The sequence below is a fragment of the Dipodomys merriami genome, unplaced genomic scaffold (assembly GCF_024711535.1).
Source record: "Dipodomys merriami isolate MVZ:Mamm:240054 unplaced genomic scaffold, mDipMer1.0.p SCAF_679, whole genome shotgun sequence".
NCBI classification, from domain to species: Eukaryota; Metazoa; Chordata; class Mammalia; order Rodentia; family Heteromyidae; genus Dipodomys; species Dipodomys merriami.
The window spans coordinates 300,990-325,088 of record NW_027206267.1 but is presented as its reverse complement, the minus strand read 5'-3'; the positions used below and the strand labels follow the sequence as shown (position 1 = coordinate 325,088).

At 36.0% G+C, this 24,099-nt stretch overlaps 2 protein-coding genes across 2 annotated transcripts in view; one reads left to right on the top strand and one right to left on the bottom strand.

Moving 5' to 3' along the window:
- Positions 1–24,099, top strand: part of LOC138815873 (protein FAM227B-like) — a 119,683-nt gene that overhangs the window by 31,955 nt on the left and 63,629 nt on the right. The gene's annotated exons all lie outside the window — the stretch shown is intronic.
- The window catches only part of LOC138815878 (fibroblast growth factor 7), a 58,112-nt gene continuing 37,094 nt past the window's right edge, over positions 3,082–24,099 (bottom strand). The window contains exons 3-4 of the mRNA XM_070005258.1: positions 7,612–7,715; positions 3,082–6,709 (exon numbers count right to left, since the gene is read on the bottom strand). Coding sequence (XP_069861359.1) covers positions 6,515–6,709; positions 7,612–7,715 — 299 coding nt within the window. The 3' untranslated portion in view covers positions 3,082–6,514. The remainder of the gene's footprint in view (positions 6,710–7,611; positions 7,716–24,099) is intronic.

The window sequence follows — 24,099 nt, the reverse complement described above, 5'->3', positions numbered from 1 at the left end:
CTTCTAATCTAAAGCATATTTAAAACATAATTTCTTCTTCTTCTTGACATTTGAGATGCATATTGTCATACGGAATTAACTTTCTTCCAGAATTTTAGTGAAAAGAACTTTCTGTTTTGGTTTTTAATGAAATAAACAGACAGTGGATAGTTAAAGTTTGCCTTCCAAACAAACTGGCACAATATCTCCCTTTTTAGGACTGGAATGTAAGCAGTTATAGAATTTCAGTGTCTGGAATGACTCAGGATTTACAAGCCAGCTCTCCCTAAACAGCATATTGTCAGATTATTTACGAGACTAGTTTTAATGCTCATTTCTCCTATTGTGGTACAATACAATGTAAGCTTTTAAACTCAAAAGATCATTTTTAAAAACTATTTTTATAGGGTTCCCAATTTTAAACCCAATGTTTTTCGCTTTAGCTGAACTTTAAGGTTAAACATGAACAAACCCATCATTTTTATAAATGATAAACTGCAAGCACTAAGACAATTCATTAAGTACCTAATACAGATTACTGTATTTGGTGCCATGCAGGAAAAAAATGAAGGATACATACTACTTATTTTTAGACAATAACTATTTGATATTTAGATAATTAGATGATGTTGCAGAAATACTTTGTCACAGCCTGATGAGTTTTGAGTCTACATGTCACAAAGAGCTACCTGAATTTTCATTCATATCTCCATTTGCACTGCTCAGGACAATAATGAAAGAACCCTAAATCAGTGTAAAATACCACTTTAAGAATTAAGCCAGCAAAATCTCCACAATGTATTTTTTCATATATCATTTAAAGAAAACAAGGAAATTACCCAGTAAACAAGTGGATCACTCTCGAGTAAGAGTGTCAGGCGGTGATAAGAGGGCTTGACATACAAACTCCTAATGTAGTAGCAACTTAATAAGATGTATTATGTTGAATTTTATACTATACCAAGTATAATAGATTACTTTTTAGAAATAGAATAGATATATATAAAAAACTGGAAATTGGGCTGGGAAGGTAGCTCAGTGGTAGAGCGCTTGCCTTGCATACATGAGGCCCTGGGTTCGATTCCTCAGCACCACAAAGCAAAAAAGAAAAAACCGGAAGTGGCGCTGTGGCTCAAGTGGTAGAGCACTAGCCTTGAGCTGAAGAGCTGAGGGACAGCGCCCAGGCCCAGAGTTCAGGCCCCAGGATCGGACCAAAAAACAAACAAACAAACAAAAAACTGGAAATTGACCATTTTTACAGAACTATCCAGATTTTATGAATTGTTTTCATAATTTAAATTTATTTTAAAATCATTTAATTCTCTTTTCTTGGGTACCCTGCTTTCCAAGACATTTTAATTACTAGTTTGGGTTCCAAAATTTTTTTGATGGTCTGCAATAGGTTTACTTGTAAGTGTCTCTTGAACCTCCCACCCCAATACAATGGTCTGTATACTGGCAGTACTTGTAAGAAATTCTGAATTTCATTTTTCACCACTAGGTATCGTATTATGAAATGCATTATTTACACTATTTTTTTCATTTGTAAACAAAATATTTAACCCTGTATAACCAAAATATTTTAATCAGCCAATATAATATTAAATTTATATATTTTTGTTTCTGTGTACATTAAGCTCCCAGCCCTTCTTGATTTAGAACAACCACATTCCAGGTACTCAATAACTCCGTGTAACAAATACTTCCCACTCTTCTGGGACAGCTCTGAGAACTCTGTTGCCCCTAACCCTGGAGGCACTGAAAGTAAAGGCATTGAATCCTCCTATTGGATCAGGAAACATGCCTTCCATCCCCATACCTTTTCTTGGTCCCAAGTGGGGAAGAGATGATGCCCTGAGGAACAGTAGGGGACTGAAGGAAGGAAGTTGGCTTCCCACCTGCTGTGTGGCAGGAGCCAAACCCTCATAGACTTCACAGTGAACAAACAAAGATTCAGAGAGCACCAGTGTCTTCAGCCCTGTACACACCTTGACAACCAGAGTATAAATAGAATACTGTATTGAATAATGTAAAAGTGCTATGATCAAAAGTGAACAAAGTTAGATGCTTCTGAGTAATTTATTCTTCAGGTGGCACAAAACAATAGTACATTCTGTTAGTTGCAAACAACCACACTGGATAGGAATAGGCTGATGCTTTATAGTAATGTGTGTTCATTGTTCTGTCACTAAATAGGAATTTGTTTGTGCACTCCTTCAATAAATACATTTGGAAATAAGTATTCACATTCTGGGTGGGAATATTTACTTAGTGTAACAGATAGTGATAAATGTGGATATGTAAGTCTCCATACAAAATAAGTCATCCTGTTTTTATTGTAGAGCTTGTGGCCTAGTGATGAGAGAGAAAGCAACAGACATAAATTATATAACAGGTATTATGGGCATGCATATACCTCTTACACATCTTCACTTTGTGTGTCAGTGATGTGGGGGAGAAAAAAAAGATACATGAGGTATGAGGACTGCAGGGGAAGCAGAGTTCTAAGAGGACAGCCAAGTTTTCATTAGAGAGAATGAGTAGGATGTATAAATTTAACAAAATGTTAGGAAAAGTTCTTACTAATCAAGTCCATCTTGCAAAATGGACTTTCTGGACAATACCGAGCCTTGTCAAACACACGAATCTTGGCAAAAACAGAATGTTCTTCAACCAGAAACTTAACAAGAACAATTTTGAAATTGCAGTTTTTGATAATGTACATTTCTCTAAACAACTTGATGAACTTGCTTTGTGTGTGTGTGTGTGTGTGCACGCACGTGTGTGTGTGTGTGTGTGTGCTTGTGAACACACATATTTAAGACTCAAAGTTGAGGCTAGTACATGTGGATTTAGAGCAAAAACACAAGCTGAGGACAGTGGCTCATGTCTGTAGTCCTAGTTATGCAGGCTGAGATCTGAGGATCTCAGTTTGAAGCCAGCCTTTGAAGGAAAGTCCAAGGGACTCTTATCTCCAGTTAACCACAAAAAAGCTGTGACTCAAAGTAGAGCATTAGCCTTGAATAAAAAAAGCTTAGGAATAGTGTCCAGCTTCTGAGTTCAAGGGAAAAAAAATCAAATGAAGAGTAGCCTGACAATGATTCTGAAGCATTTATAAAACAAATTTTAATGAACTATTTTCTATTAAAATACATGTTAAGAATTCAACCACAGAGAACAATTAATAGACACTTTCAAAAACTTTTAAGATATTCTTAGGGTCACAGCTGATAATCATCTGTTATTCACAAGTTAGTCATAATAGCCTGTGTTCATTCTGATGGAACAGTGTTATATTCGGTCGATAACCACCCCATAACAGGCAGTTAAATGTTTTTCGGTATCACTCTGGTACATACAGGAACTTAGACTGAGTTTAGTTTTCTTTAGCCATGTGTTACTTATGTGTAATGTCAGACAAGGGAAGGTGGAAGCTCTCTTGTATTGTGTTCATGCTCAAGTGGATACATTGGAGAAGGAGTAAGAATGACTCCTCAGATTAAACCTTGGATGTCCTTCTGAGGCATGTGTGTTACTCTCGGGAGTTAACGAGTGTCAGTTTCATAGTAAAGTGAACACAAATGTATACTGGAGGCAAACATAAAAATCACATGAGTTATAAGAGAGAAGATTTCTGTCTTTAGTGGCGGTTTTTACACTTTTCTCTCAATCTTATTCTACAACTCTACTAGTGTTTGTGGCTATAGAACTGCTTTTACTATTGCTTTTACTCTTGCAGGTTCCATGGTCAGTCTTGATCTTCTTTGGCACTCTAAAGAACCAGCAGGGCAAATTCTAAGAGATAGCATATTTTTATTACTTGTTTTGTTAATATTTTACATTCTTTCAAATTTTTCCCTAATTGTTGGAGACCAACATACGTAATTCTTTTCAAAATAACATTTTAGAAAGGGTTATTCTACCCATAAAATTAGTATGCATAATGCTTTATAAGTAAAGGAGTACCCGTAAAAGTTGAATACAAATCAGGATTGGAAACTATATTATTGCTTTTTTCCTTTTTGGTTACATGATTCTGATACAGATTAATTATTATGTGTAAAGTGAATTGCCAATAAATCACATTCAGTGGAAAATATAAAGATATCTCAATAGAAGCAAACCAAAACATAAGCTTGCTTGCTAATAATGATTAGAATCCCAGGGTAAGTAGCACATGCTAAGTAACCAAGACTCCGTCACAGTTCTCTGTGTATCCAGCTACATGATCTTGAATTACAAAAAAACCTTAATTTCCTGATCTATAAATGAGTACATGGTATGACGGTCTCATAGAATTTTAAAGTTCTAGAATTCAAAGTGTATATAACTAAAGCATATTTTTATTTCTAAAATTTGCATGATAAATGTAAAAACCTAGGATAAGAACAAGAATTAAAAGTAAATGTTTTTAGAAAGATTTTGTAGATAACCTTTACTTCCAGGATTGGTTTTGCTAATAAATCCTGGTTTTTGCCTAATTCAAAACAATCTAACAGTAATTTGCTGGCATTTGTAACGTCTCTTGTATGTATATACAGTATTTTTGCCTAATCATGAATGACCTCAACTTTAAGAACTTAAGATTAGTTTCATTATTACAACTTTTTTTGCTATTTAGACACTGAAGGGATTTAGATAAAAATTTATTATAGATAACTCTGAAAGGCACTAAAGAATCAAATATGAAAAATGCCTTGTTCTAACCTTTAAATGTTCACAAGACTCTCAACATTCTCAAATCAGACAATAGTTCAGAATACCATGCATGGCACTGCTCTAGAATATACTTGAGTAAGGCCAGGAAAAACTTCCCCCTAACTGTATCTGGCCTGGCTTGGTCTTATAAGTGAACAAGAAAATACGTAGTTCTGTTGTTTCTGTAATGTAAATAGACCTTAATGACAAACATTTTGAAGTTGAAATCACAATAATTAACAGACCAACAATTTGAGCTGTCCTTGGTGAACATATAAAGTGTTACCAACATCTGCTAGTGGAAAAATTGTGAAGTAGATATTCAGTCTTTCTAATAAGTCCGTAGCCCAAGGTCTTCATGACATTCAGGGGTTCATATCCCTAACTATATCCTCTACTTGAGTCATTATTCTCTTGCCATTTAAAAGAAAAATAGTTTTCAATACTGCCACCTTTTGGATGGAAGGTATTCCTCTAGATTACAGGATTACTACCTTTAACTATCCTTAATGTTTAAATATGACACTGTTCTATTCATGTGCTCAAATATATTCTTTAAGATTTTTTTCCTCTGGAATGATTTTACTTCTGTGATCCAATTTAACTGGCAAGAGAATTGTGGCAAAACATTTTTTGCATATTTGTATTGTTCCCTGTGAGGCATCTATTGTAAGCATTGCTGCGGGCTGTCATTTTTGTCTGCCCTCCAGGATTTGCTGGCCCAAGTACTGTGTACCAGACTTGGTGTCAGTCATAAGGGGGAGGGGTAATTTGCAGCTCAGCCAAACAGTTTTGTTATTCCTTTAAAATTAAAAGCATATGAAACAGATACAGCTTATGAAGGTTTTTTTTATAAATAACATAAACTTAAATAACAAAACAATAAAGTTCAAATACAACTTAAAATAGAGTTTAATGCTATAACACAGGAGGGGGAAAAAGCATGATTATTTGTGGGAAGAACATTGTTAAAAAGCCCAAGTCCCAAATATGAATTATACAAAAGACAGATTATGTTACTAGAAAAAAAAACTTAAAAGACTTCTGAATTTTACTTTGGGGGATTATAAAATGTTACTTTGTGGCACGTGAGATGAAGTACAGTATTATTATTATTGCTATTTTATATACAAGATTTTTTTTAAAACCTCCTTTTTGCAATACCTTTTCAATCTGAGCAGCATTGGGATTTTTTTTTCCTTGTTAATAGGTACAAGCATGCTTTCTGAAACTACTTATTTGATCCAATTCCATAATAGAACTTTTTAGAAGAGTCCTTATTTTCTGATTGGATTATGATTTTTTCACTGGAAAGCATCACAAATGCTGCTCGTCTCCTAGTTAGTGTTGGTTTGATTATCTGACAGATCATTCCAGCAGCCTTTAGGTCTGACATACCTTATATAACATCATCTGCATTATTATTATTATTATTTATTATTATATATATAGCAGCCATTTGATAAGCAGATAGGAATATTTAAATAATCATTATCAGATAATCAAATCTAACATACTCTGAAGGGTAAATTAATTTAAGAAAAAAACATTACTATTACTAACACCATGATTGTACAACCAGTTTTACAACTTTTTACAACTCTTAGTTACTAAATCTAATTTTTGTGTATAGTTTTCAAATCTTTCTTTAATGCAGTCTCTTAAAATAAACAAAAATGCGCAAGTCCAGCTTGATCAGTTTTTCAGTAGTTTTCCAGCCTTTCTCGGTTACTTTAAAAAAAAAGAAAGAAGAAAAAGGAAAAGAAAAAGAAAACGAAAACAGTCCACTTAAAGAAATCTCCCTGCTGAAACTGGTTTCTTATATACCATACATTGACTAGGTTATCGCCATAGGAAGAAAGTGGGCTGTTTTTTGTTCTTTCTTCGTTTTTTTCCCCCTTACAGGAACCCCTTTTTGATTTAAGGCAACGAACATTTCTCCTCCACTGTGTGTCCATTTAGCAGATGCATATGTGTTGTAATGGTTTTCCAGGATTAATTCTTTGAAGTTGCAATCTTCGTTGCAGTCTTTCTGTTAAAACAACGTGCTGTATTACTCAAATGACTTTTGGAAGGATTCAATTTTAAACTAAGATTAAGCAATATTTGGGAGAAAACTTAAGCAATATATGACGTGTTTTAAACCTCAGATTAAGCATTTAATGTGTATTAAATACAGCCCTTTATTTTTAAATTTAAAACAAAAAGACAACATGATACATAGTTTATGCAACCTGGCCACAAAAATATTATGTGGGCAGTCAGATTCTACTGTTCTGTCATATTAGGACTTATTTTCCCCTAATAACTCTTCTATTGCTAAGCACTGCAAATTTGGAGTAGTCAAGGTAGAATTTGCCTCTCTCTATTCATTTACTGCTACATGGCCTTCAAGGATAATAAAATTAAAAGTTCATCTATGCTATCATTCAAGTACACCTGTAGTATTATGTCAGACATTATGCTGAGCTCTAGGAATACGAAGGAAAGTCAATCACATTTTATTATGGTGGGCTAAATTTTTACATATTTCACATTGAGATGGATGTGATAAATGAATTGAACACTTCAGGATTTTTTCCCAAGAATTTTCATGTCAGCAGTGTGCTTTAACGAAAAGAGCTTTAATACTGACAGATGGAAATTTAGATTTCAAGTATCTAAAATGCACATGGGACTTTAGAGCTGGAAGAATCAGCTATTGCAGCTCATTTTACAGATGAAGAAACCAAAGTCCAGACAGCTTAAGCAATCTGTCTAAAGGCACAAAGAAAACATTTTTTTCTTAATGCTTGGGTATAAAATTTTAATGAAATCATTAAATTATACCACTGGAAAGAAAATTGGTTCCAGTTTTGCTTTCTAAAAAGGCAAAAATGTTTTTGACAAAAACAAGTTTGAAAAATTAACTCTAAGCCATCAACAAATGAATACCTTTGCATAGAGCTTTCCTTCCTTGTTCATTGCAAGATAGTATTCGCTTTCCACCCCTTTGATTGCCACAATTCCAACTGCCACTGTCCTGATTTCCATGATATCTGCAAGGAATCACAGAAAGATATTCTGATTATTGACTCAACCTTGTAGATTATCCAAGAAAGGGCATGTCTTTATTTGTTTCATCTGTGAGCTGTTATAATTATTCTTGTGTTTAAGCAATCCCACACACACACCCTTAACATACATAGTAACAAGAAAAGTCATTCAAGTGCAAAAATGATGAGACTTTATTTATTTATAAGATGATTTCTTTGTTGCTTTGTATGTCCCTCCCCCACGGTATAACCCCTGCTTTCACTGTATTTGATGTTGGTATAATTTGTGTGTGGGGGGGGAACAAATCGTTTAAATAGAGATACAGTTGGACCCCTTTGCAACAATATGTACAAGTCGTTATGTCAAAAACGAACTTTACAACTTTGGTGGGGGAGGGGAGGAGTTTGGGTGGGAGGGCAGAGGGAGGATGGGATGGGAAGGGGAAACAAAAAAGGAGGCTACAATGCTTGATAAGAAATGTACTCATTATCTTGCCCATGTAATTGTAACCAGTCTGTACGGTATTTTCACAATTGAAAAAAAAAGAAAAAAAAAGAAATTGGTTACAAAAAAAATGATGAGACTTTATTTGGAGAAATAGATAACTAATGAAGAGTTACTATACAAATTTCTCTACAACCATATTTTTTTTCTGAGCCTCAAAAGATTATACAGGGGAGTTACAATTTAACATATCCATCCAATTACTGTCCAATGCTTCTTGACCAGAGTTACCCTTCCATCATTCTTCTCATCTTTTCCTCTTCCTCCAGACTCATTTCACATTTTTCACATAGACACACTGATATTCCTGCTATATTTGTCCCCGTTCCATTTTTCATTCAACAGCCCCCCCCTTTACAGTACCTTACATCCTTAAAATCTTGTTTCAATTTCCTGATACTTTTTTTGTAAAACATTTGGTAATTATTCAAAAGGCTTATTACTACATGAAGTTTCACTTCTGTATATATCATACTTTAGTCAACTAACTCATATATACAAGCATGTCTCTATGCATGTTGATATGAGAGGTTGTATTTTGGGTCGAAGATCTACCTGAGGGAAAATGTACATACATCCCTTTGCAAAAGGCATAATTTCATTCTTCCTGATGGCTACATAAAATTCCATGTTGTGTATAGTTATACATAGATATATAGATATATACCTATGTACATACATACATGCATCTATACATATCTGTGCCTAACAAAATGTAAAGAAAAGTCAAAAGTGCAAATTACGTGCAAAAGCTATTTTCCAAAATATTCACTTAATTTTAGGAGAACGTTTTTAGTCTGTTTTCTCATTGTTCATCTGATTTATTCTTTTTACCTCAGTTTTCTTGTTTGGATAACAAAATTGGTATTCCTATCGTAGTAACTGAGCTAGTATTTGTGGTCTGCTCCATATACATGATGCAAACAGAAGCCTTTTCCTAATGCATCAGGCTTATCACTAGTCAGAGCTCATCTAACCAAGTTTCATAGCTGCTCATGTAGAAACAGAGGTGCCTAAGCTGTATAAATGTGACTTTAGGATAAAGATTAGGAAAAATGGACCAAGAGCTCAGTTCAAATGATAGAGAAAAATATTTACCTCTTTAATTAAGAAAGCTAGCCCTCCAGAATAGTAGAATAGAAATAGCAAACATTTTTATAGATATGACTTAACCAGTTACATTTTTATTGTATTTATTTACTGCCAGTCCTGGGGCTTGAACTCTGGGCCTGGGGTCTCTGGGCTTCTTTTGCTCAAGACTAGCATTCTACCATCAAAGCCACAGCTTCCACTTATGGATTTTTTTCTGGTATTGGTGTAGATAATAGTCTCATGGACTTTCCTGCCCAGGCTGGCTTTGAATGGTAACCCTTAGATCTCAACCTCTTGAGTAGCTAGTATTACAGGCATGTTAAAAGCACCTGGCTTTTAACAAATATTCTTTTAAGTATTTATTGCCAAGCTCTATTCTAGGCAGAGATCTTGTTGATCTAAATATCAACTGTGAATTTCAAATGTACCTCAATAAAAACAAATGAAGTTAAATTTTTGTTTTATGCTTCTTATATTAGCTGATATTTAATTCAGCATCCTTTATCATATTTTCTGTCATTACTAGTGCCTACTAACGTTGTAAATTTAGCGGGATATGGCAATGCAGGAGCCTATTTATGTAGTAGCGACAGTCATCATGACTTGAATAAATGATGAAAGGCTGAGTAAGTCATGGACGGATTTATCTCATCTCTTTGACTGCCAGGCATCCAGATTTGGTTTGTTTGTGGATACACTGTAGCCATGTTTTTCTAGATTAAGAAACTGTAAAATTAGTTTTTAAAAAGATTGTATTTGACATTCCTCAGTTTAATCACCTACATACCTTGGAAAACCTCCAGAGAGCTAATATACAGTTGCTTAAGAAACGGAGAATTGTATTTCTTAATTCAAACTACATTAGCCATTTTTAGAATAGTGACATATGGATATCTTACACTGAGTTTGCAAAATGTGAAAATTACATCACAGTCAGCTTGTCATTATCCAATTGATTTTGCTTAAGTTATCGCCTTTATGTATAATCCTCATTCATCTTGCTTGCCCCAATTATTTAACTTTAGCTTAGCCTCCTTAATCTCCATTGTAAATTAGCATATATAAATGATACATGAACACACTAATATTTATGGCACCCAACAAATTAGCTGCTCTTTTCCTGTGTTTGTCCTAGGCAAATTTGAGAAGTTTTCATCTATAATATCATTTGGATACTTTCTATTTATGTTACCAATATTTTTAAATGGCCATTGGAACCTATGCATTTTGAACCTGTCCTTTTTCTTAAGCAGCAAACTGAGCTTTCTGTTGTTACCATGAATCCGTAGTTTTCAAGTCTTCAAGCTTATGATAATACCATGTCATTCCTTATATCATCCAAGCATTTAATAATATACAGGCAAAGGCTATTAATTGTTGTTCAGTTCCCATTCTGCTTTTCTTCCACAGTAATAAAATTTTTTAGCCAGGTAGTGGTGGCTCATGCCACCAGCTATTCAGGAGGCTGAGATCTGAGAATTGAGGTTCAAAGCCAGCCCAAGCAGGAAAGCCCATGAGACCCTTATCTCCAATAAACTACTCAGAAAAGGTTGAAAGTGACTCTGTAGCTCAAGTGGTAGAGAGCAAGCCTTGAGCACAGAGAGGCCCTGAGTTCAAGCCCCAGGACCAGCAAAAAACAAATAAATAAAAAAAATTTGCACTTCTCAGTATCTCTCACAGCTCAGTATATCCATGTGACCAAATTCTAGAGGATGTAAGTAAAGTGTCCTATGGCAACTTCCAGAAATATTCCATGAAAAATATTGAGCAGGAGCTCAATATATTTTTGTATTCATTTATTTTATCTTTCTTTTGGAACTTGAATTCTATTTTGGATTCTGGAAACAAAGTGAAGTGGAAATGTGAACTGAATGGGCCAAGGACACCCCCCCAACCTCCCAGTGCTTCTGTGGAGTGGGAGTCATTCCTCCAATATAACAGATGGAGACATAAACTATTTTAACCGACTTTTCTAACTGAATTTTTAACTAATGTACCTCAACTTTCTATCAGACTCATCCTTCATAAAATGCACATAAAAACCCATGTGTTCCATTTTTATCCATTATTTGAAGCTATATTCCAGAAGGGAAACTCTCATTTTCAACTCTATTATTAATAACCAAGGGTTATTGGCTTTTTTTTTCATTTTTTTCCCTTCTAAAAGTCTATGGGAAGAAATGAAAACACCACCTGTGCTCTTATGTCTTTCTATTCAGTTCCTATTCAGAACTTCATTCACACTAGAGATCCCATTTCTTCAAGTGCTATCATTTGTTCATACATGTGTCTGCACTTAGTTTTGTAAATCTTCCTTGATTCCCCTTTACATCCTGACACAAACGTGAGGCCACTAGTAAGCTATATTAACTCATGTTCAGTTGCTTGCATGCCAGGGAATGGCCTAGTTTTTCTGAATTTTCCTTATTGTTTCATAAAGCATGAAATGTTTTTATGATTCTTTCCAAAAGACCAGATTCACCATTCTTCTTCGGTGCATCATAACTGTTAATTGGGCACTTAACTATATTCAATCTTTTGCATATTTATTCTCTTTCCTCTATGATCAATTAATGATGGTTTGTATTTTCTAGCATCTAGATTTTTTTTCTTCTTGGCTTCTTTTCTGAATTAGTTTGTTACATTCTTTGTAGATTTTATGTTTGCTTGTTTGTTTGTTGTGGGGGAGGGTCATTTGCTTGTTTGTAAAGCAGCGTTCTTCCTATGGTACTAATGCTAGCCTGCTTCTACTTTCTGGATGGCTGAGATTATAGATGTGCACTCTACTACATCTAAAAGTATTTAACTTCTCAAATAAGCCATACCATAGGAAAATATTTCAAGTCTTTTTACTTTCATATCTAGCCAAGAAAAACAGCTCATATTTATACTGCACATGATCACTGACCATCTCAAACACAGGACAGAAAAAAGAATATGACCCAAGAGAGTTGAAACGGTCTCTTTGTTGAACTCTTGGAAGCATTTCTTTTCATTCATTCTGGCTGATTCCCATGTTACTGCTTCTATATTAGTCTCATTGGAAGTACATAGTATTGGAATGTACTACTTTAATACCATCAGCTCTAGCTTCTTTCAGCAAATATGGGAGAATGCAGCAAAGAACATAAACTAGACAAGAAGTAATCCAAACTAATTCTATCACTTGTTCTTATTTCTCTCACTATGCCTACTTCCTCAATTTTATTTTAATAGATGTTGAGGCCAAAGCATAAGGAGTTGAAGTACAACATCATTTCAAACTCCTGCAGTAATTTAGAATTAATAGAATTGGCGTTTAGCAATCAAAAACTCAATTTACAAAAAATTTCAGAAGATACTCTAACTTGTAAAAAATGTAATAATAGTGTTTTTAACCTTTGGTATTTAATATTTACTCCATTGCCCCCATGCCAAAAACCATCTGTAGAGGTCCAAATATTGTTACATCTGCTTTCCTCTTCTATTTGCAATCTAGTCACATTGTAGAATTTCACCATTTTCCATGCTTTGATAGCAGTCTTAAGGTCTCAAAAGAAGGACCCAAATCTGTAGCTGTATTTAGAGCTTAAATTTTACTATCATAAATTATAATAAGTACATCAAATGTAATCACCATTTCTACCTAATGCTTTCACCTGTTGATAAGATGGTCTCACTATATGCTTAATTGTTCTGTAGAACAATTAAGTAGTTTCTTGGTTCTTTCCTTTACCATCACTTCTTATTTGGAATTATCATAGCTTCTGAGAATCAGAAGAGACTGAAAGATGTTCAGTATATTTCAGCCAGTAGTTTATCCATCACATTCTTGTTACTAAAGGCATAGATTAGTCGTGGTGAATATGTTGAGAGTGAAGACTTTCATTCTTTGATGCAGATGATTCTTTATTGCAGATGATGTCTCTCTACTTTTAGTCTGCCTCTTCATAAAATTAGGCTAAGCAGGTTATTCAGTTCTTAATGTTATCTAATAAGTGAATCCATAGACACTGTTTTGGCCTTGATTAGATATAACATGCTATTTTTTCTATTCTGACTCTAAAATAGGAAATTAAAGTAGTTGTGCTAAGAAAACCCAAACAATTTGTTGGTCTAATTTTTTTTCTTGCCATTCCTGGGGCTTGAACTCAGGGCCTGAGCGCTGTCCCTGAGCTTTTTTCTCAAGGCTAGTGCTCTACCACTTGAGCCACAGCACCACTTCCAGCTTTTTCTGCGGTACTGAGGAAACCCAGGGTTTCATACATGCTAGGCAAGCACTCTACCACTAAGCCACATTCCCAGCCCTAGTCTAATATGTTGGAATTAAATAGTATTTGTTTGTAGTTTAAATTAAATATATGTAAAATATTCTGATGACTAAACTAATATTAATGCTAAATTAGCTGTAAATATTCCTGTAAAGTGGTAGCAGTTTTATACAGTGACTGTGTCTAGCCAAAAAATATTCTTTAAAACAAATATATTTGAAAGTGGAGTAACATCAGTCTCATTCTTTATAGAGGAATTGGTTATAATGAAAGAATGCAAGTAATATTTTGAATATATTTCAGTCTCTTATTTTTTTTTTTAATTTTTTTTTTTGGTCCGGTCGTGGGGCCTGAACTCTGGGCCTGGGCGCTGTCCCTCAGTTCTTCAGCTCAAGGCTAGTGCTCTACCACTTGAGCCACAGCGCCACTTCCGGCTTTTTTCTTTTTGCTTATGTGGTGCTGAGGAATCGAACCCAGGGCCTCGAGCATGCAAGGCAAGCGCTCTACCACTGAGCCACCTTCCCAGCCCTCTTATTTTTTTTTAATCAGTACTAGGGTTTGACTTGTTAGGCTGGTACACTACTACTTGAGCCAGGCTTTGAGCTCTGTTTTTTGCTGGTCATTTTGGAGAATTTTCTACCTGTGAAATTTTTTTACCTGGGCTGGTCTCAAACCATGGTCCTTCAGATCTCATCTTCCTTACACATTAAAATTATAGGGATATGCCACTGGGCTCAGCTTATATTTCAGTTTTATATTTGTTTTTAATTTGTTCATAAGTCATTTATGTTTTTGTAAACCACTTATATTTGGAGTTTTTCACAAACTGAATTTTATCAAAGTATCAAATTTATGTGAGAAATGTTGACTTAAAAAATAATGCAGGGCTGGGATGGAGCTCAGTGGCAAAGCAATTGCATGGCAAGTACAATGTCCTGGGTTTCATCCCCAGTAGCAAAAAAGAAAAGACAAAAAGTAAAAATAATAATAAAATACACACACACACACACACACACACACACACACACACACACACACACACATAATGCAGTTTTCAGTATTTTACTTCAAAGGGTCAACCAAAATATAAATGACTTTTTAAAGGTCACTTGAGGGCTGGGAAGGTGGCTCAGTGGTAGAGCGCTTGCCTTGCATGCATGAGGCCCTGGGTTCGATTCCTCAGCACCACATAAGCAAAAAGAAAAAAAGCCGGAAGTGGCACTGTGGCTCAAGTGGTAGAGCGCTAGCCTTGAGCTGAAGAGCTGAGGGACAGCGCCCCCAGAGTTCAGGCCCCACAACCGGACCCAAAAAAAAAAAAAAAAAGAAAAAAAAAAAGGTCACTTGCTATATTTAGTAATTCTATATTTAATAATTTATATTTATACTAGTATATTTAGTAATATGTACTTGTTCTTTAATATTAATTTCCTCAAAGTTACAGCAAAACTGATTTCAAAACCTGAGCTATGTGCATTTAGATTGAAATAAACCTGTTCAATGAATGAAACAGACTGCTCAAGATCAATGGCAAAACTTTTGTCCCGTGTTAGGATGTACTATGCTGACATGGTGGCTTTGCTGCCTAGAGAGACCGAGTCAGTGTTTGAACTGGGGAAGAAGCACACCCACCTTTCCTTTCTTTGCTGACTTTCACTTGGGGAGGGAGCATGAAGGATTTTGTGGAGATAATAACCTCTAGCAGGCTGGACACAAAACCTGCTTCCAGGGGCTGGGAAGGTGGCTCAGTGGTGTGAGTGCTTGCCTTGCATGCATGAGGCCCTGGGTTCGATTCCTCAGCACCACATAAGCAGAAAAAGCTAGAAGTGGTGCTATGGCTCAAGTGGTAGAGCGCTAGCCTTGAGCTGAAGAGCTGAGGGACAGTGTCCAGGCCCAGAGTTCAGGAACCATGACTGGCCAAAAAAAAAAAAAAAAAACCTGCTTCCAGATTCTCTCTTTATTTTCCCCTTATGTACTCTAGAATCCACTATTGTAAAATTACACAATTGATACATATGGTTGATAACGTTAATCTTGTATTTAGATCATTTTTGTCTAAGAAAACATACCCTGTAACTATTAAATAATAGATCTAAGACAGAACCTTGGACTATACTAAAAGAAATTAGAAAAGCAATCAAATCAAAGCCAGCAAGAAAGAAACACAAGTAGATAAATTATTACTGAAAACACAAAAGTGTAACTCCCTTCACATCAGCATGAAATTCAAAACAGGTCCACACGCTTGCATAATTGCTAGTATCAAATGTAAGTATAGTGTGCTGGAACCAGAGAATTGATTCTACAGCACCATCATCCTCACTGAGCAATAAGTCAGTTGTAGTACTTATCGATCCCTGTCCCTATAATGATGCCACATTCCATTTAGATGACGTATAGGGAGAATCATGCCATTCACTGAGAGATTTGTTGTGAAAACATCAGTAAACCTCTACAAAGTCCATCATCAGTATGTACAGCTGTGATGGCAGTGTTTTCTTTTGAAAGAATTTAAGTTGCAACAGCTTGTTTCAGCAGGGTTAGATCTAAGCCAGAATTAGAAGCAAACTCCTTGGTTGTACAATAAATAGGGAGATATTTATCCAGTAGCATATTAAAAGAGTGTAATGGGAACACAGCTGGACCATATTTACAGACTTAGATTTCTATACCATTTCACCGACCAATTTTATAGTTTTGACCTCTTTGGAACTAACAGGTCTCAATTCCGTCTTTCGGACCAAGAAAAACATGTTCTCTGACCATACAAGAGGAAATATTCTGAGCCGGGCGCTGGTGGCTCACACCTGTAATCCTAGCTACTCAGGAGGCTGAGATCTGAGGATCGCGGTTCGAAGCCAGCCCGGGCAGGAGAGACCTTGAGACTCCTATCTCCAATAAACCACCAGAAAACTGGAAGTGGCACAGTAGCTCAAGTGGTAGAGCGCTCGCCTTGAGCTGAAGAGCTCTTTGTTTTCCTCTGTAATCACAAGAAGTTAAAAAAAACTTTTATTGAAAAAGAATTATTTCTCTGATCACACAAAACAACTATTTATATTTGCTAAATACCACACTTGGTAGTAATTGGTTCCAATAAAGTATGTATATGAATACCATAAGGCATGAATACCATCATCCCAGAATATATGGGAAAATATTTTTGTAAAATAGAAATAACTGGAGCAATCTCTTTTTACTACCTAGAAAATCTCTCATCTGTTTCGTCTTTTCCTAAAATCTAAAATATCTTCAATGAAAAAAACCCTGCTTTCATTACACAGGGCTAGAAAGAAGAGAGGTGAATATACAGGCATAAATTCATACTCCAGTATCAATGAATACATCTTTTCTCAGAGCAGAATTGGATAGAGTTAAAGGGAAGTTAGCATACAAGCACCAAGAATGGAACTGAAAGGAAAAAACAGTCATAAAAGGAAGATGTGCACTGACAGTGTGCTTTTAGACAGCTGTTAGAATCAAGGCAGACTTACCGGTAGAGATACCAGCTTAGAAGATCTATGACATTCCCACTTCTGCTTTTAACTACTGATAGGGAAAATCTGCTATCTTGTAGATAGGTAATGTTATCTTCCTTCAATCCTTCTTCAAATTGTATTTAAGTATTTGCCACATGAGCAAGAAGATAATTATAAACTTTAGTTTCAAATCATTCATCAACTAAAAATTTCTAGGAGAGCCATTGGCTCTGGCTGTCATTGGTTCTAGCACCCCTAGGAATTTTTAAGTAGCTGAGGACTTTTTTGTGTTTGTTTGTTTGGTCAGCAATGTCCACAATTTTTCTGATATCAAAATGAAAGTGAAAAGAAAAAGGAAGAAATAAAAACATCTCAGTAAGCACAGAAAGATACTTAAAATATTAAAGAAGGATGTCCCCTGCTAAGTTTTTCCTCAAATTAAATTCTCCCAAACTGTAATACATTTCATCCAACAAGCCATCATTCAAGTCTAAGTCACCCTGGAAAGAATAAAACTTTTTTTTTCTTTTGTTGGTTATGGAGCGTGAACTCTGGGCCTGGGGGCTGTCCCTCAGCTCTTCAGCTCCAGTCAAGTTCTCTACCACTTAAGCCACAGTGCCACTTTTGGTTTTCCGGTGGTTCATTGGAGATAAGAGTCTCGCGGACTTTCCTACCTGGTCTGGCTTTGAACCGTGATCCTCCAATCTCAGCCTCCTGAGTAGCTAGGATTACAGGCATGAGCCACCGTCACCTGGCTAGAAAAAAAACTTTTATCTTACTGTGTTTTGGTACTAGGGAGCACATGGAATTGCTGTTGAGTAATTCTTATGACCATGTCTCAGAGCCTCTTCTGAGGAAGATCAGTGAGAAAAGTGGGATGAGTAATAACTATACACGTAGACATACACTGTACCAAACCTTGTATTCTTCTCTCTTTAAAAGCATTCTTTATTTCTGAAATCAAAGGTATCAGCTGCATGACTGAGATGTTTACCTGAACCTCTGAGCTTAATCTCCCCAAGCCTAGAGCAAGAGTAGGAAGGTTCCAGACATGGTATAATGAAAAGATCACCGCACAAAGCTGTACCCTACAGAAAAACAAGCCTCTTGCACCCCAAGTTTTTAATGAGAAATTTTAACTTTTCCTGTGTTTCTAGCTGCCACATGCAGAGCCAGCCCTTGTCTTCTATTTCCATAGCAATCAGTGTTATGTCAGGCCTTTATTTTCCTCACCAATTATTATAGTTTAAACCTCTCCCTCCAGCCTCTTTGACTTTATAGTTACACTTTATATATATATATATATATATATATAATTTTATATTATTTATATATATATATATTCATAAAGAACATGAACTAAAGTTTATTCTTATGCTCCAAAAACTTCCAATGTGCACTCTATAAAAAGCAAAGGAAAACAAAACCTTTTGTACTTAGAAGTGAAAGCCCTGTAGGATCTGATGGCAGCCTCCTTTTATTATTTTGTCCCATTGTTCCTTTACAAATTATCCTTGGCTTCAAACAAATAGATTTATTTCATTGTTTTCTCCTCACATGAAAATGCTGAACACTTTCCCTGTTCTGCCTACCAGTTCTTAAAACAACATAGAATTCTCTTCTCTGTCTCGCCGAAGAGACTTCCTTATGCTTGTGCAGATTTCCAGAACTTGATACAGGCATTTCTAATTGGCTATCATTAAATGGGGAAGCAGATATAATAATATATAAACTCAACTGTAGCTGGTTTATTGTCAGGTAATTAACAAATAAAATTATTAATAATTCAGGGATTAAAGAACTGTATTAAATGCCAGAAAATTGATGTTCAAAGATTGAATTACCAGAGTATGTCCTTTTAATTTGTTTGGTGTTTAATTAGATAAGCACAGAGTTCCATCATTAATTCAAACAATAGTTCATTTCAGATTGTATTTTATGAGGTCAATTCAAAAAGGATGGATGAATTCCAAACATCCTTAGTTTTACCATAAAGTGTAGATTTTCCAGTTTTGGTTTTGGTTATATGTTTCTTAAACATATTTGTATTTTTAGCATGAAACTTTTATATGAGTAATAACTTCCATATGTTTCCTATTTGCTATGTAATACAGCACATCTATTTATCTGTCTTGCTTCTAGCATATTAAGACATTGAGAAGTACACACCAGCTCTAGTATTTTATGAGTTAAAAGATCTTTGGTCTTATGCATATTTTTATGTTTCTACAAATACTGAATATATAGTTCACCTTAGTAGTCATCTTAATTATTTTTTTCTTTCTCTAGATTTTAGCCAATGTCATGATATATGTCTATCATTCACTTCATTCTCATTCATTGTAGTATATAGGTTTTATTAATGCTAAACAAAGAATATGTTTTCCAGATGTATATATATAATGTTGTTTATACAGAAATATTATAACATGTTCTGTTTATGCCTTAACATTCTTTTTCCTTTATTCCTTTTATGTTGATCCTGGGTCTTGAACTCAGGGCCTGGGCACTGTCCCTGAGCTTTTGTACTTAAGGCTAACACTCTACCACTTGAGCCACAGCACCACTTCGGGCTTTTTCTGTTTGTGTGGTACTGAGGCATCAAACCCAGGGCTGTATGCATGCTGGGCAAGTACTCTATCACTAAGGTGTACTTCCAGCCCTTAATGTCCATTCTCTAACTGGCTTTTTTTTTTTTTAAACTACAACTTCACACTAGGATAGTATCTTTAGGGAAATATCCAAATTATTTCTTGATGCCTTTTTTTTATGAGGAAGTCATTATCAGATGACTTTTATAAATACCATTTCAATTTTATTGCAAAATGTACTGGATTACAATTCTTCTAACGGTTCTCTGCATATCTGGTTATTAATATTTTATCTTCCAACATTTTATCATTATTTTAGCTCAGTGATTTAAAGATGTCGATGCAATCTGTATACTTGGAATTTTCATTCTCCATTCTCACTTTCCTCACATTTCTGAAAATGTGAAGTTTTTAATCATTTTAGTGATTCCTGAGGAATATCACTGTTAGACATTTTCATTCAAAATATTTATTCAAACTAACTGGGTTTTTTTCCTCTTAAAAATAAATAGTGTTTCCCAGTATGCTAGACTGGTAGTAGAGGAGTAGTGGGTATTGCTGGGTAAAGATATTTCCTTTTAGTATGTCCTTGCTTGTGATCATTTGGGTAAATGCCCAAAAGTGGGATTGCTGGGTCATAGGGGAGCTCTGTGGAGTCTTTTAGAAAAAGGTGTCAGAAACTTTTAAAAATTACACAAACGTTGAGGTGATTCTGATTACCCACTCCCCCATCCGAGAAAATACATTTCTTGCCTAATCCACACCTCATAAGCAAAACAAATTTAATAGGAGAAAGAGAAGGGGAAACCAGTGATGGTATTACTAAGCAAAGGAAGTTTAGCTTTTCTCTTACTAGAAAGAGTCATAGCTGGGTGCCTGTGGCTCATACCTGTAATCCTAGTGACTCAGGAGGCTGAGATCTGAGGATCATGGGTTAAAGCCAGCCCGAGTAGGAAAGTCCGTGAGACTCTTATCTCCAGTAAACCACCAGAAAACAAGAAATGGTGCTGTGATTTAAGTTGTAGAGTGCTTGCCTTGAGCTGAAGAGCTGAGGAACAGCACCCAGGCCCAGAATTCAAGTCCCACTACCGACAAAAAAGAGAGAGAGAGAGAGAGAGAGAGAGAGAGAGAGAGAGAGAGTCATGACTTGCCCTTACTTTCCTACCATCCATATTCCAGTTCTGTGCTATGGATTATACTCAAGGAATCAGGAGACACAAGCAAAAATAGAGTCATGAGAGACTTTTAAACTATTTGTCTACATGGAAAAGGAGAATTGCAAGTGTGAACTAAAGACATTTCTGGACAAAGGCTCAAGTTCTAGCCAGTGAGGAAAAAAAAACAGAGGCCATAGAACAATCATACTTTAAGAAACCTCATCTGAGAACATTTAACTTTAGTAAATCTATCTATCTAAACTTTAGTGTGTGTGTGTGTGTGTGTGTGTGTGTGTGTGTGTGTGTGTGTGTGTATATAGATAGATAGATATATATGAAGTGCATTCATCTTGAAGAATTTTGTATAAATTTTGTATAATGCTTTTTGCAGGGTAGTTTAACTGGGATACTTTTTAGTGTATTTATATACACTAAGGTACAAAAACAATCTTTCAAGCTATATGTTACATAAATAAGAGCATAGTGGCTATATGGAAAATAGCCAGCACTCAACTGGGCTTTTATGTTCAAGGCTAGCACTTTACCACTAGTGGAGCCACAGCTCCATTTCTGGTGTTTTGATAGTTAATTGGAACTAAAAGCCTTACAAATTTGCACTGAGCTGACATCCAAGGGTAATCCTCAGATCTCAGCATCCTGAGTAGATAGGATTATAGGCATGAGCCACTGGTGCCTGACTAAGCTCTCTACTTTTGAGGAAGGAATTTTTTAAATTAAATTTTATTTTATTGTAAGGGTGACAGAGTGGTTACAGTTATATTTCTTTTGAAATAAGAAACATATACAGTGCATTGGAGGCATAGCTCAGTTGGTAGAACACTAACCGATGAGTGGAAAGCATAAGGTACAGAGTTCAAGTCCCAGTCTCAGACCAAAAGGAGGAGGAGGAAGAGGAGTGGGGGGAGGAGGAGGAGGAGGGGGAGCTGGAGGGGGTGGGGAGGGGGCAGCAAGTTAGCCCAAATGACAAAGAGGATTCTAAATAGCAAAAGAGAAATGGAAGAAAAAAAAAGGAAGAAAAAAGAAATCTTTGTCAGTAGTCATTGTTGAGAAGAACAGGAAAACAACAGGAAGGCCTTGAAAAAAGTTCATCTCCATGGGCAATCCTTACATCAGCAAGAAACAGACCAAAAGGAAGTAGACTAAGAAAAATGAAAGAGGCAAGGGGCTTTGTGTTCAGGAGAGAGTTTGCCATATAGATAAATGCCACTGCCCTTTTGTGCTCCTATGCACGCCAGCCAGCAAGACTGGATTTTGCAGTAGCAGAATTTGGTATGGGTAGTTTTCCTTCAAAAGAAATACTAAAAGCAAAACCAAACAAATCCTGAAAAAAAACATAAATCAAACAAATAAACAAAAACCTCTTCTTTGATATTTGCCTCACACACAAAGACCGCTCACAGTTCTGCTTCTGATACATCCCTGCTCAGGGCAGAAAAATCATGTTGCCAAAACCGAGAAGCTGCATAGTTTTTACAAGTGCCAGAGGGGTTTCAGATTGTTTAATCATTATATACATGACTGGTATCAAGAGACTTTTTTTCCAGACTATAATGAATAAAATATGTGTGGGTTAAAATATTTGTTTTATGACTTGGCTGTTGCTAGAACATTTTTGGAATTTGCTAATACTCCCACCTCGAATATTTAGTAATGATTGCCTAGACTGTGAAGAAATGTCAAAATATAAGTAGGAAAAACAAAGGAGGGCTGGGAAGGTGGCTCAGTGGTAGAGCACTTGCCTTGCATGCTCAAGGCCCTGGGTTCGATTCCTCAGCACCACATAAGCAAAAAGAAAAAAGCCGGAAGTGGCGCTGTGGCTCAAGTGGTAGAGCGCTAGCCTTGAGCTGAAGAGCTGAGGGACAGCACCCAGGCCCAGAGTTCAGGCCCCACGACCGGACCAAAAGAAAAAGTAAAAAGAAAAACAAAGGAATTGTGGTGCTACAGACTTAGAATTTGGGCTAATCTGAATACATGTTATAGACTTTGCATGGAGCTAAAGATAATATGTAGACACCCCAAATACCTGAAACATTGAAGTTTATATTTCATTTCTCCAACATTCAACTTCACTTCCCATGTTTGTTTCAACATGTCATCTGTGTGGCCAATAATGTGTTATGAAATTAAATATGCAGTTTATCTGTTTTTAGAGGCACTGAGTTTTGACGGACCTTTCTTTAAAAAAATTATATTGCAGAAATTCATTTTATGCTTTCTTTGCTCTTACAGTTTATCCACTTTTAGTAATTGCTAAGATCCTGTTTTTCTATTATTTTAGCAGGATTTCATTCTTTCCATTTTGTGTTATTAAGGAGCTGTGAAAAAGGGTCATAATTGTTTAAGTAAAGTCCTTCTTGGACAATGTCATCTCTGCTTGTGTTCTACCCAGTCTTCCCCGTCCTGTCCTGTCCTTATCCATAAGTTGCATAGTTCTGTTTGGGGGGGTGGGGTAAGAACTTGAACTCAGGGCCTGGGCATTGTCCCGGAGCTCTTTTGCTCAAGGCTAATGCTCTACTACTTTGAGCCATAGCACCACTTCCAGTTTTCTGGTGGTTAATTGGAGATAAGGTCTCACAGACTTTCCTGCTCAGGCTGGCTTTGAACTGTGATCCTCAGATCTCAGCCTCCTGCATAGCTAGGATTACAGGTGTTAGCCACTTGCATCCTCCTTGCATTGTTCATTTACAGAGTTTATACTGAATACCATGACTACATTTGTTTTCCCTTCATCCCTCCATTGTTCTGCCCCTTGCTCCCCTAACACAAAACACACACAACAACAACCACCACCAGCTATGTTTCCATTTCCTGGGATTCATTTGGCAAGTAGTATTTTGGATGTTCCTCCTCTAAGTATATCCCCAATTAGTCTGTTTGTGTGTAAATGCATAGAGCCCTGTTATAAATTGTCATGTCCAGTTGTGTTTTTAGATCCATGTGCCATTTGTCTCTTTGAGCTTGGTTTATCTCTTGTGACAGGATTTGTTAGTTCTAGATTCATCCATTTCCCTGCAAATGATATCATCCTATTCTTTCTAACAGTGGAATAGAATTCCATTGTGTATATGTACATATATTTTTACCCATTCATCTGTTGTAGGACATCTGGGTTGTTTCTATAACTTGGCTATCATGAATAGTACAGCAGTGAACATGGATGTTCAAGTGTCTTTACCATATCCTTGTAATGTTCTGGGTAGATGCCCAAGAGAGGTATAGAGTGGTTGGGTCATAGGGAAGTTCTGTGTTTAGTTTTTTGAGTAACCGCCAGACCCCCAGCCAGAATGATTGTACTAGC